This window comes from Nannospalax galili, unplaced genomic scaffold, assembly GCF_000622305.1.
Source record: "Nannospalax galili isolate Female #2095 unplaced genomic scaffold, S.galili_v1.0 scaffold76, whole genome shotgun sequence".
In the NCBI taxonomy this organism is placed as follows: Eukaryota; Metazoa; Chordata; class Mammalia; order Rodentia; family Spalacidae; genus Nannospalax; species Nannospalax galili.
Window position 1 is genome coordinate 3,327,312 of NW_008339767.1, and position 14,676 is coordinate 3,341,987.

The 14,676-nt window shown below is 36.0% G+C and overlaps 1 protein-coding gene across 2 annotated transcripts in view; it reads left to right on the top strand.

Annotated features, from left to right (window-relative positions):
• Positions 1–14,676, top strand: part of Zfc3h1 (zinc finger C3H1-type containing) — a gene marked incomplete in the record, with an annotated part of 62,693 nt that overhangs the window by 30,219 nt on the left and 17,798 nt on the right. For both annotated transcript variants that reach the window (XM_008834563.3, XM_029564250.1), the window contains 11 exon segments: positions 103–252; positions 4,419–4,593; positions 5,130–5,261; positions 5,604–6,146; positions 6,241–6,350; positions 7,262–7,393; positions 7,492–7,613; positions 8,741–8,842; positions 9,125–9,244; positions 11,279–11,462; positions 13,228–13,414. In XM_008834563.3, the coding sequence (XP_008832785.1) occupies positions 103–252; positions 4,419–4,593; positions 5,130–5,261; positions 5,604–6,146; positions 6,241–6,350; positions 7,262–7,393; positions 7,492–7,613; positions 8,741–8,842; positions 9,125–9,244; positions 11,279–11,462; positions 13,228–13,414 (1,957 nt within the window).

Below are 14,676 nucleotides of genomic sequence, written 5' to 3' on the forward strand. Positions count from 1 at the left end.
GCTTATGTGCAATGTGATTAACCATACGTATTTTAATAGAATATATTTTGAAGAAAAGTCTCAGTTTATTCTTTGGCTTAATTCATCTCTCTCTCATTTTAGTCGTGAGAAACAACGTTTGATTAAATCAGATCAGCTGAAGACGAGTTCATCATCCCCAGCAAACTCTGATGTAGAAATTGATGGGTTTGGCAGAATAGCAATGGTTACTAAGCAGGTTGCAGATGCAGAAGCAAAACTTAAGAAACACAAGTGAGTCTCATTGTCTGATTAAACACATTATGTAAAAGAGAGACACTCAGCTGAGCATGTGGTTGTGCCCACCTTTAATCCCAGCGCTTAGAAGGCAGACACAGTGTATATATAGAGAGTTCCAGGCCAGATGCGAACACAGGGAAACCCTGACACACACACACACCCCAAAAAGGCTCACTGTTAAGAGTACTTAACTGGTTTTGCAAAGGACATTGGTTTGGTTTCTCAGCACTCACATCAGACAGCTCCTAACCACAAACACACATGTAAAATAAGTAAACATGTAACTAAATGTGCCTAGTTTAGAGAGGGTATCTGTTTATAAAAAGAATGTGTCTGTATATAGAGAAAAATAGATTTGTGTATGTCATTTAATACAATAGGGTTATGAATTCTTTTTTGTTTAGTTTTCATATTTTGGTCATTTTGAAACGTGTTCTCCCTGTAGCCCCAGCTGGCCTGGAACTCACTATGTAGACCAGGCTGACCTTGGACTCACAGAGATCCACCTACTTCTGCCTCCCCAGTGCTGGAATTAAAGGCATCACCACCGCTCCGCGTATGAATTCTTGCGTGTGGTAGAACTACAGCAGTTTTTCATTTATTGAATTATTTTTGTAAAAGATTAGTTAATGTTTTAAATAATGATACCAAGACTTTGAAGGAAAATTGTGAGACTGAAATACGGTTTATCCATTGCTAAATCATTTATGAAACTCCTTTTTAGAAATTTTCTAAAAACCTCTAGCATATTTTTAAAAACACCTTCATTGAAAGTATATTTTTATTTTTTTAGAGAAAACACATTCACCTAACATTTGTGGGGTGTGTGTGTGTGTGTTCTTGTGTATATGTAGTCCTGGCTATCTCGGAACTCACTAAGGTAGATTAGGCTGCTCTCAAATTTGTGGCATTTTCTGCCTTTTGCTCCAAAGTGCATGTGCCACCGTGTTCCACTTTTATTATTAAAGATGGGCTTGATTGTTGGGAATAGTCATTATGTAGTCTGATGAATATGGTACATTGTGTCTTATGGTGTTACACAGTGAATATTAAGTTATGGTTATTAGTTTCTTACATGTTTTTGTGTAATTTCTAAGTGGTGTTTGAAATGTAAAGAAAAATTATTTATTATTTTTATTTTATGTGTGTGCTTGTATTGCCTGTGTGTAGGTAAGTACACCTGTGTCATGCAATGCCTGTGGAGGACAGAAGAGGCTTTTGGATCCCTTGGAACTGGAGTTATAGACAGTTGTTGGCTGTCATGTGGGTGCTGGGATTCCAACTTGGGTCTTCTGCAAGAATAACCAGTGTTCTTAACGGCTGAGCCATCTTGCCAACTCCTGAAATTTTTATATGTATAAAACCACATGAACATATTGACGATACAGTTGAATATATTAGCATATGATTGATAGAAATAATTATGCCTTTTTTTTAGGCATCCATTTTTTCTACTCTCACCACCCTGAAATCTTCAGTTGATGAAAAGCAAACTTGTTTTAATGACTCAATATTTTTGAGTTTTGTTCTGATGAGTCGCTTTTAGTTCTGCAAACAGAAGGGAGAAGTTGAATGCAAAGTTAATAGGACTTTTTGGTAGCTTACAGTTTTCTTGAACTTCAGCCATGATAAATATAGCTCAGGCTGGCCTTGAATTCATAATATAGCTAAGGATAACATTGAACTACTGATTCTCCTGTTTCTACTCTTTAAGTGCTAGGATTATAGGCACATGCTACAATGTACTGGGGATAGAGCCCACAGGCAAGCATCAACTATATCCCCATATATCTAAATTTTTTAATTTTAAAATTTTTGGTCTTTTGAGACAGGGACTCTTTGTAGCCATAGCTGGACTGAAAACTTGCTGTGTAGACCAGGCTGGCCTTGATCTCACAAAGATCTGCCTTCCTCTGCCTCCTGAGTACTGGGATTAAAGGGATGAGTCACCATGCCCAGCCCCCATTCCTAAATTTTAACTATAAGTTAATTGTGATTAATTTGTTACTAAACAGATTAATGATTTTTTTTTTTTTTTGGTCTTTTTGAGACAGGGTCTCCCTGTAGCCCCAGCTGGCCTGGAACTCACTGTGTAGACAAGGCAGGCCTTGAACTCACAGAGATCCACCTGCCTCTGCCTCCCAAGTGCTGGGACTATAGGCGTATGCCACCACGCCCAGCTCAGATTAATGATTTTTTTTAAAAATATTTATTATTTTTATTTAATGTGTATGTGTATTGCCTGCATGTATGTGAGTACATCTGTGTGTACAATGCCTGTGGAAGTCAGAAGAGGGTGTTGGATCCCCTGGAACTGGTGTTATGGATGGTTGTTTCTGAACCTGGATCCTCTGTAAGAGCAGTCAGTGCTCTTTTTTGGGGGGCGGTCCTTTTGAGACAGGGTCTCCCTGTAGTCCCAGCTGGCCTGGAACTCACTATGTAGACCACGCTGGCCTTGAACTCACAGAGATCCACCTGCCTTTGCCTCCCTAGTGCACTACACCCAGCAAGATTAATGACTTTAAAAAAAAATGTGTTTTATTTACTCTTTTTATTTTATGTGTATGAGTATATTGCCTGCATGTGTGACAGTCAGAAGAGGGCCTCGGATCCCATGTGACTGGGAGTTAGGGATAGTTGTTAGTTGCCATGTGGGTGCTGGGAATTGAGCTTGGGTTCTTTCCAAGAGCAGTCGGCACTCTTAACTGCTAAGCCATCTCTCCAGCCCCAATGATGTTTTTTTTTTAATTTTATATATTATTTTTATCTTATGTGCATGCATGTATTGCCTGCATGTAGCTAAGTGCACCCATGTCGTCCAGTGCCTGCGGAGGACAGAAGAGGCTGTCGGATCATCTGGAACTGGAGTTTCAGACAGTTGTTAGCTGCCATATGGGTGCTGAGATTTAAACCTGGGTCTTTTGCAAGAACAGTGTTCTTAACCACTGAGCAATCTCTCCAGCCCCCAGGCCCAATGATTTAAAAAAAAAAAAAAAAAAAAGCTAGCCGGGCATGATGGCATATGCCTTTAATCCCAGCACTTGGAAGGCAGTGGCAGGCTGATCTCTGTGAGTTTGAAGCCACCCTGGTCTACATAATGAGGTCTAGGCCAGCTGGGGCTATGGGAGACCCCGTCTCAAAAAAGCAAGCTTCAAATGCTCATCTGTAGGTAATTAAGGAAAAGGAGTAGGTATTTATAGCCTCATTTCTTACATTATAAATCCAGGTTTTCTTTTTTATAAATCATGAAAACTAATAATTGGGATTTTTTTTTAATGAGGTCACAGAAACATCTTAAGGAGTTAGTATATATGTTCTGTTTCCTTTTGAATAAAGCATTAGATAATTAGTATTCTGATCAAACTGTATTTTGTGTATAGATATGTTTGGTTTTTAGTATTTATCTTGTGCTAACTGTATTTCATTATGTCTAAAATGCCTCATCAGTTTATGAACTACTAAAAGAAAAATAATGCTAGTTAAAATGTTTTTCCTCATCTTATCACATAGTCTCTGTCTTTGTGATTCAATCTAATGCCAGTAGTTGTTGCTGTTGAAATATGGTGTCTTTCTGGGAAAGATTCTTTTATTTTTTTTAACAGCATTAATGTTGTAGTTTAAAAGTTCCAAAATCTTTTATGTTTATTCATAGTTTTGTGTTTTTGTCTGTTCTTCTCAGTTCAAAACTTGTGTATGTCTGAGCTTTTGGTCTCTTCATCTTTGTTTTGCTTTAGATAAAATGGGTTAGAGATTATTTATAAATTGACTAAATGCGCTGAATCATGTTTATTGGACATTTGTATATTAGGAGTATTACCAATAAAGCTAAACATAGTAACTTTCTTAGTCCTCATTCAGGGTCCAGTTAGAGTCAGATTCAGCTGCCATGGAACATTTATTATAAGCTTTTCAGTTGTAATTTATGCTGACTCAGGCTTAACGTATTTTTTTTAAAAATGGTCAAACCCATAGTTGTTTTCATAAAATAAAACTGAATACCTGTATAATAGATGAATGTAGAAATGCTTTTAAATTCTCATTTGCATATTATACATAACATTTTTAAAATATGTCATTACTACTTTGAAAATTTTCTGTTCTCACAGTGCAGTCTCCTTGTTCAGAAAACATTAATAAAAATTTTGTTATTTTACACTTAGGATCCTCTTGATAAAAGATGAATCAGTTCTAAAGAATTTAGTATTGCAAGAAGCCAAGAAGAAAGAATCTGTTCGAAATGCTGAGACAAAAATTACAAAACTTACTGAACAGCTTCAAGCAGCTGAGAAGATTCTCAGTGTTAACAGGATATTTTTGAAGAAGCTTCAGGAGCAAGTAATATTTTTTAAAAAGTTACGCCAGGCTGGCCTTTAATTCACAGAGATCTGTCTGCCTCTGTCTCCTGGGATTAAAGGCATGGGCTACCATGCTGGGCTTATTGTGCATTTTTGTAGGCCATTTTTTTCTGTAAAACAAGGAATGAAATTAAAGCCATCAAAATATCGTAACCTGTAATTTAATTTTGTGTGCATGAGTGTATTGCCTGCCTGTATGTAAGTGCACGTGTGTTGTGCGGTACCCTTGGAGGTCAGAATAGGGTGTTGGATTCTCTGGAACTGGAGTTACAGATGATTGTTTGCTGCCATGTGGGTGCTGGAATTCGAACCCAGATCTGCAAAAACAGCCAATGCTCTTGACTGGGGAGCCATCTCTCTAGCCTCTGTAACCTGTAGTTTTTTATTGAAGCATAATATTGGAATACTTTAACTTTTAGTTAAATATCATTAAAGCTTTTATATTTGAAAAGATGTTCCGTAAGATTTTCATCTACATCTTCTGTTTTTTTTTTTTGTTGTTGTTGTTGTTTTCAGATCCATAGAGTTCAACAGCGTGTTGCCATTAAGAAAGCTTTGACTCTGAAATACGGAGAAGAGCTTGCTCGGGCAAAGGCAGTGGCTAGTAAAGAACTAGGAAAACGTAAACTGGAGCAAGATTGCCTTGGAGTAAGTTATTTGTAGAAATATTTTTGGAAAGTAGAAGGTTTTTATGATACTTCTGAGGCTAAGAAATGTATAAAGTAGCTCAAACTCTCTTGGAAATTCAAAGAGAAGAAGATTACAACTTTGTTTTTAAATGACATCCACATTTTTGTTTTTAAAATTTTCTTTGGCTTTAGTGTTTGGTCAACTAGCAAAACTGTTACTGACTTGTTAAACTCTGTTTTGCTGTACTTGCCAGTTTGGTTTTGTGATGTTGGTTATTGTATTTATCATAGTGATATCACAGTTTTGAAAACTGGTGTATAGAATCAGAGTGATATAAAATATTTCGTTTTTCTCTCCCAGCCTAACAAAATGATGAGACTGGATAATTCTCCAATATCAAGTCCAAGAAAGCATTCAGCAGAACTAATTGCTATGGAGAAAATGCGATTACAAAAGCTAGAATATGAATATGCCCTGAAAATTCAAAAATTAAAAGAAGCCAGAGCCCGTAAAGCAAAGGAACAACAAAATATTGTTCCAGTTGTGGAAGAGGAGCCTGAATTTTCTTTACCTCAACCCTCACTTCATGATCTGACACAAGATAAATTAACTCTGGACACAGAAGAAAATGATGTTGATGATGAAGTTTTGTCAGGTTCAAACAGAGAACGAAGAAGGTCCTTCTTAGAGTCTAATGCTTTTACTAAACCTAATCTTAAGCACACTGATACACCTAACAAAGAATGCATAAACAAACTTAGTAAAAGTGCTGTAGAAAAGCCAGAACTTTTTCTAGGGCTAAAAATAGGTGAATTACAAAAATTGTATTCAAAAGCTGACAGCTTAAAACAATTGATTTTAAAAACGACCACAGGAATTACTAAAAAGATCTTGCATGGTCAGGTAAGTGAATATTTCATATTCTCTATAAGATCTAGAATTTACTTACACTTCACTAGCTTTATGGAATTACTGTGATTTTGGTTGCTTTTTGCAGGAGATTTCTGTGGATATGGATTTTGTTACAGCACAGATTAAAACAACAGAAGTGAAACCATGTCCTTTTAGACCCTACCATAGTCCTCTTCTAGTTTTTAAATCCTACAGGTAAGAAAAGATTCGATTAAGTTTGAATTTCAGGATTACTCTGGCTCTTAATAGTTTATGTTGAATATTTGTTAATAAAAAAGCATTTAGTCATGGTCCCTGGAAAATGGACATGTCTTTTTATGAGAATAAAAGTATCTTGCTGTTATACACAGGTTGTATCAGTAAATGAGGTTTAGCTTGCTCCTTGGGTTCATCAGTTCTCTTCAAATTCCAGTTTCTGACTTCTAATGAAATTAGGAATTCTAGATTTCTATTAGGTATTTTAGGAATAGAGTCTTGTGAAAATTTCTATTTTATTTATTTATTTTTTATAAATGTAAGTGTGTGCCACTGTGCCTGCATGCACCTAAAGATTTTTAATTTGGAGATTTTAATTGTACCACTCCAGTCATCCTTAGCTAACTTTTATAAAGTTGATTTAAACATTCTCAAATGATTAATGTCCCAAAACATTTTCAGAATACTAGAAGTTGTGAGGCTGTTAAATAGGTGTAGTTTGATAATAGGCATAAAACACTTACTAAGTAAAGTACTTAGTTCTGTAGGCTTGTTTTATTTCCCCCACTTTTTTTTCTTTTTTATTTGAGATGGGGTTGCCTTGAATGCACTATGTAGCGTAAGCCTCCCTCCAGCTTGTGATCCTTCTGCCACAGCCTCCCAAATGCTGAGATTATAGTTGTGCAGCACCTTACCTAGCTTTCTTCTTGAAATCTCATGTTTCCATTATCAAAGTAGCTTATTCCTACTATTTATATTCTGGCTGTTTCTAGTTATTTTTTTTTACTGTTGATTTAATCAGATAAGCAGCTTAAAGTATAGAAGTTTTAAGTTAAAAAGAAAAATTGAAGAAACCTAGGTCTCTGAGAAATGTTTATGGAACATGATGTGTCTATCCATTCTCTTCCTAGATTTAGTCCATACTATCGAACCAAGGAAAAGCTTCCCCTAAGTTCAGTATCATACAGTAATATGATTGAGCCAGATCAGTGTTTCTGCCGTTTTGATTTAACAGGAACATGTAATGATGATGATTGTCAGTGGTGAGTAGTTTTTAATGAAAAGGAAACTTAGAGACTCATGGTTGCTTAACTTTCGTAAGTGCATGATTATCTTTTTTTGTGCTGTCATTTTATTTTAGGCAGCATGCACAAGACTATACACTTAGCCGAAAACAGCTGTTTCAGGATATTCTCTCATATAATCTGTCTTTGATTGGCTGCTCAGAGACAAGCACTGAGGAGGAAATTGCTTCTGCGGCAGGTGTGTAAAGACTTCTTGTTGAATTTAGGAAATAAAAAAAAAAATTGTATAGACAGTTGTTGGCTTCTTTTGATTTTTTTATTTCCTGTGTATGAATGCCTTGCCTACATGTATATAAGTGCACCATGTACTTGCAAACCTGCGGAGGTCAGAAGCAGGTGTCCATTCTCCTGGAACTGGAGTTACAGATGGTTGTTAAGACACCATGTGGGTGCTGGGAACTGCACCCAGGTCCTCTGCAGGAGCAGCCAGTGCTCTTAACAGCTGAGACCGAGTTGTTGACATTTTTAATAATTCAACATATTCATCTATGACACCTACCTAGATCTGCTCTATCCAATATACCAGACACTAACTACATGTTGTAATTGTAAACTTAAAGCCCGGTTTGTCAATCTTATTAGCCATACTTGAGTGCTCAGGAACCTGTGTTGCAGTGTTGGTCAGTAGGGCAGCAGAGCTTTAAAACATTTCCAGGATTGCAGAATATTCTTCAGACAGAGCCTGTCCAAATAGTTCGGTTTATTTAGGAAAAAATATTATCCTATTTGTATAGGCATTTTACTAATGATTTTACATAGGCCCTATTTTCTTCTACTGTTTTTAAAGGTATAGGAGACTATAAATTAACATGCTTTTTTTTTGTTTTGAAATCCATAATGAAATAGATAGTACTTTATTATAAATTTTTATATTATAGAAATGATAGATTATTAGCAAACATTGTGAATTGGCTTTGTTAAAATTTTCTCCCAGATTTTGGTGACAAATAGTCTTTTGGAAGTAAGGGAATTGATATTTATTAAATTTAGTGTTATCACTTTTTAGAGTGATTATAATGTCACTGAATAAATTTGATCATTCCTGGTTTGAGCCTTCAACTTCTACATAATAATTTAGTTCATTTTAGGAAAAATCTCCCATCACCACCAGTTTATACTTAGTTGTATGGTATGGTAGGAGGGATTTGTCATACTAGTTAAGCTAACATAGCCTTGCTTTTTCATAGTTCATAGGAGTTACTGACTAGTACCATATATGCTGCTTTAATTCTTATTATTTTTTGCATCATACTTTTAGCCTCGTTGTTACAGTTTTAAAAAATTAGTGTTTCTCTTCATTTTCAGAAAAATATGTTGAAAAACTTTTTGGAGTAAACAAAGATCGAATGTCAATGGACCAGATGGCTGTTCTCCTTGTTAGCAATATCAATGAAAGTAAAGGTCATAGTAAGTCAGTCTCTCTCTCTCTCTCTCTCTCTCTCTCTCTCTCTCTCTCTCTCTCCTCTCTCCTCCACCCCCCCCGTGTGTGTGTGTATATCCTTCTAAAGATGACCTTTAGTTTCTGTATGATTGTAGACTGTGGGGGAGTTTTTATTCTTAAATAAAAGAATGTTTTTTACTACCATGATCAAAATAAATGTGTTGTTTTGAAATACTTTTTGAGTAACCTTCAAATCAATAAAAAAAAAAAAACCTAGTTATTACATCAGTCTTCTGCTTACACTATAGCACCTCCATTTACAACCTACAAAGATAAGAGAAAATGGAAGCCAAAGTTCTGGAGAAAACCTATATCAGAGAATAGCTTCAGTAGTGATGAGGAACAGTCTACTGGACCAATTAAATATGGTAAGTTATCCAATTCGAGATCCAAACTTTTTAAGATGTGGTGTTGTATCTTTATATGCTGCTAATTTTTCTAACTTTATGTGTATGAGTGTATTGTCTGCATGTGTATAAATGCACCCATATCGTGCAGTGCCTGTGAAGGTCAGAAGAGGGAATTGGATCACCTGGAACTGGACTTATGGACTATTGTTAACCAACATATGGGTACTAGAAATTGAACCTGGGTTTTCTGCAAGAGTAACCAGTGCTCTTAACCACTGAGACGTCTAGATCTCTAGGCCCTGTATGGTTTTTTTTTTTTTTAATCCTAGCACTCAGGAGTCAGAGGCAAGCAGAACTCTGTGGGTTTGAATCTAGCCTGGTCTGTAGCTCAAGTTCAAGGCTAGCCAGTGGTATATAGGGAGACCCTACCACCAAAACAAACAAAAAAGAAAAAACAAAACTGCTATCATTGAATTTTTTTTTTTTAATTCTCTTACCTGTGATACCCTTGATGTTTACAGTGTAGATATTCATTGAGCAGGATTAGTCCTGGCATTGCAGGATGTTTTCCTTCATGCTCTTTGCCCTGTAAATGGAAGCAACACTCAGTAATAAATATAGCTGCCTCATGTATTTGCAAACATGCTTGAGGGGTCAGCAAAGCATTACTGCCCACATTTGAAAACTACTACCTCGCCGGTGTCATGGAGAGCACATGTTCTCTTCTGCTTTTTCTTTGAGACAGTGTTTTCTGATATGTGCAGGTGCACTTACATATATGCGGTAAGTGCATATATGTAGATTTTTAAAAATATTTTATTTATTATTTTTATTATATGTGTATGAGTGTATTGCCTGCATGTAGGTAGGTGCACCTGTGTTGTGCAATGCCTGTGGAGGACAGAAGAAGCCATCAGATCCCCTGGAACTGGAGTTATGGACAGTTGTGGGTGCTGGGATTCAACCCGGGGTCTTCTGCAAGAACAACCATGTTCTTAACCACTGAGCCATCTCTCCAGCCCCCATATATGTAGATTTTTTAAAATATCTTTTTTTTAGAAATCAGTGAATGGATGTCTCATTGTTGAGCACATACAGTCTCATGTACTTATTTGTGTTAATGTGGCAGTACTCCAGTTTATTTTACTTCCTTTATTTATTTAGTCTTCCTGAGACAGGGTCTCCCTGTAGCTCCATCTGGCCTGGAACTGGCCTCAGTCTCACAGAGATTCACCTGCTTCTTTCTCCTGAGTGCTGAGATTAAAGGCATACACCACCATGCCTGGCCTAGTACTGTAGTTTACATATAGAAGGAATCATTTTTGTCAATTTTAACTATACATTTTTTCCCTCCCTTTCTCCCCTCCCAAGGCATAATCTTGTAGCTAAGGCTAGCTAAGGCTGGCCTTGAACAACTCAGCCTCCTTCCTCTACTTCCTGATTGCTGGGGTTTCAGGTGTGCATCATCATGACTAAATTTTAACTTTGAATTAAGTTATTTTTTAAAAATGTCTTTTTGGATTTATTTTTGTTTTATGTGTATGAGTGTTTTGCCTGAATATATGTAAGTTCACCTGTGCATTCAATGCCCATGTAGGCCAGAAAAGGATGTCATATCTCCTGGAACTGTAGTTGTAGATGGTTGTGAGCTGCTATGTGGGTGCTGGGAACCAAACCCAGGTCTTCTGCAAAGTAGCCAGTGCTCTTAGCTGCAGAGCCATCTCTCCAGCCCCTGAATTCTTAAGTTCAAATTCACAATTGATTTATCATTGCTATCACTTGCCCTTAATGTACTTAACACCATTAATACAGTTCTAGTCTGCTAGCAGACCACACTTACAGTTTATTAGCAAAGTCCTATTTATTTCTGTTGTTCTGACTGTATGTAATAACACCATTTTTCATGGTCAGAAGTGTCTAGGTTTAATGATAAATTGCATGACAATATGCCTTACAATATACTTACTGTCATTAGAATATTAGAGGACCAAATATTTAAGACCCAATTTTTTTCCCTTGAATTGTTAAAAAGGTTAACAATTTTTCTTACAGCTTTCCGACCAGAGAACCAAATAAATGTTCCAGCTTTGGATACTGTTGTTACTCCAGATGATGTTAGATATTTTACCAGTGAAACTGATGACATTGCTAATTTAGAAGCAAGTGTACTTGAAAACCCTTCTCACGTACAACTTTGGCTCAAGCTTGCATACAAGTGCTTAAATCAAGATGAGGGGTAGGTTAGCTTCAATTGTTGTGAAATATTTGTACCTTTATTTTTTATTTATTTCGCCTGTGGTTATCAGGTTTCTTTCCCATTGGTAGAGTCTCATTTTTGAGACAGATTCTTGTTCTTGTTTAGGCCGCCTTGAAACTCATTATGTGGCTCAGGAAATCTTGTGCCTCAGCCTCCAAAGTGCTGAGATTGCAAGTGTGAGGTACCACTCTGGGCTGAGTTTTTTATTTTATTTTATTTACTTTTTAGACAGGCTTTCTTATAGCCTAGATTGTCTTTGAACTCACTGTGTAGCTGAGGATGACCTTGAACCACTGGTCTTCCTGCTTCTACTTCCCAAGTATTACAAGGGACGTAGCATTATACCAGGCTTTGAACTTTGTTTTGTTTTTGACAAGCCAAATTTTTTTTTTTTAATTGTAGTTGAAAAGTTTATTGGTAAAACTTCATTTTGTATCCATGACTCTGGATTTGTTATAAATTATACTGAAGTTTTTAGGATCTTAGTGACAGTGCATTGATTTAAGAAAGCTCAAGTAGTTATAATCACTTAAAGGTTTTATTTCTTGTGTATGTGTGCACATGTACCTGTTACGGGTCTGTATACTCAAGTGCAGGTGCTCTTGGAGCTGGAGTTACAAGTGGTTGTGGACTTCTTGACAGGGTGCTGGGAACCAAACTTGAGTCCTCTGCAAAAGCAGTACAAGCTCTTAACTGCTGACCATCTCTATCCCCCAGTTACAACTCTTTGTAAAATTTTATGAGTGGAACAGGTTAAATTTTAGATTAATTTACAATGGCGATTTAAGTTATCTAACAGCTTTCAAATTCTAATGGAATTGATTGATTTAACTCACAACTAATTGTTTCCATTACAAATTGCTTACTTTAATTTCCACTTTTTTGATAGGAGAGACATGCAAGCCAGGTAAAATATTTTTTATAACCATAATTTTTAAAGTATAATAATTCTGTTTTTTTTAAATAGGATATGGTGATAGACCTATCTTAAAACTTAATATAAAATCTGTTAAACAAGGCAATACTGCACAGTGCTAATAAACCACACATACCTGAACATAGTACTTATTTAACTTTCCTTGTGTGCCATTTCCATTTGAATGGGATAAGTTACAGTGTTTTCTTTTCTGACTCATTTATTGAGCAAAGGATAAAAGAACTGTACATTATTTTATGAATAGGATCAGGAGAGAGAATTATCTTTTCTAAAAGATAGCAAGCCCTTGAACATTGAAAAGAACTATTATATTGAAAGCTTTGATATTTTGTGCTGGCAGTAGCTGGCCTTGAGAGAGTTGATTAACTTTTCCTATTTCCAAACAGTATGAATCATAAAAGGTATTGCTGAATATGGACATAGAGCACATTTGAAGTTGATAATTCTAGTGGTTTTGTAACATTTTTTTTCCTGTGGTAAAAATGCTTACTGAATATTCACTTAAAAAGAAATTAATGGGTCTATGGGAAATCAGGACCTTTTGATTTTTGATAGACATGATTTTTAAAATCCTCATTACTCTGTCATAGTGACTCTGGCTTCTTGATAAGTTCTGATAGAAAGTGAAACTTTAAATAGGCTTATTATTAGCCTACTTAAATGTTAAAGCATTTTTAAAAAATAATTTATTTAGTTTTTGCAGTTAGTGACTGAACCCAGGACCATGCACCTGCATGCTGAGCTGCTTTCTTAATTCTTTAAGCATTTTGTAATTAAATACTTTTTCCCTTTCTTTTAAACATATAGACTGTGTTCAGAATCTTTGGATTCTGCTTTAAATGTGCTGGCTCGAGCGTTGGAAAACAATAAAGACAATCCAGAAATCTGGTGTCATTACCTCAGATTGTTCTCAAAAAGAGGAACTAAGGAGGAGGTGCAGGAAATGTGTGAAACAGCTGTTGAATATGCTCCTGATTATCAAAGTTTTTGGACGGTGAGTAGAAAAGATAACAGTCACAAGGTTGGGATATATATATGCTCATAATTCCTTAGGACATCTTAAATATTGGCATGTAGTTTAATAGATTATAGGCTTGATCTGGATGTAGATTTACTGACTGACTTCCAGGTTTCATTCACTTCTGTCAAAATAAATTTTGACTAAACAAGAGAAATTATTTAATGAAGACATGATTGTTTTGGTTCAATTTACTGGTAAGGACAAAATATAAAATCATTAGGCATTAAACTATTACAGACTTTTAATTTTGGCAAAGTTTACTGTAGGTCTTGTAAAACATGAAAATTTTGTTTTTTATAAAAATTTCTCCTGTTGTATAAAACTTTTGAGTTCTGAGAAACAGTTTAGACTAAATTAGGAGTATATAAAAGATGTAATGATTTTCATTATATTTGTTTGGTATGTATTTATTTTTGAGATAAGGTCTCCCTACAGCCCTAGCTGGCGTAGAACTCCCAATGTAGACCAGGCTAAACTTGATGTCACAGAGCTCCTCCTGACTCTGCTTCCGAGTGCTGGGATTAAAGGTGTAAGCTACCTCGCCTGGTGGTTACATGTTTTGATATAATTTCTATTGCAGGTTTTATTCTTTTTTTTCCTTTCTCATTTTATTTTTTTAATAAATAATTTATTTATTGGGAATTTCATACATGCATATAAGGTGTTTTGATCAAGTCCATGCCCACTCCCTCCCCTCCAACTCCTCCCATATCTCCCCATTACTTTCTGATAAATTCATGTACTCTTTTCTTCATCTTTGATTTTTTATTTTTAAATGGGGCTTTTGGCTACTCTTAACATTCCCCCTTCTGAAGAAGTAACCCTAAAATCTTTTAAGGATTAGATACAAGCTCCCAAATATTTTCGATATTTTTGGCTTTTGGAACAGAGTAGGTTGCTAAGAGGCCCAAGGACATTGTCAGTTTTGGCCAAGAAACTGGCTACTTTTCTTTGGAGTCTTTTTACTGTAACTGCCTAGCCAATTCCTACCTCCTATTATCATACCCTCCCCTGAAGAGGTTACCCAAATTTCCAATAGGGAATTGGGACACAGACCGCTCTGGCTTCTTCCATGGGACGCAGGGTGAGGCAATTGGAGTACCCCTTCAGTGGGTCTAACTAAAAGACTCCCAAATTGCATAATTCTTATCTCAAGGAGGAAAAGAAAGTCTTTGAATCATGAATAGGAGATGTGAAGGAGAAGTAAAAGCAAGAGTAGTAGCATTACAAGTTCT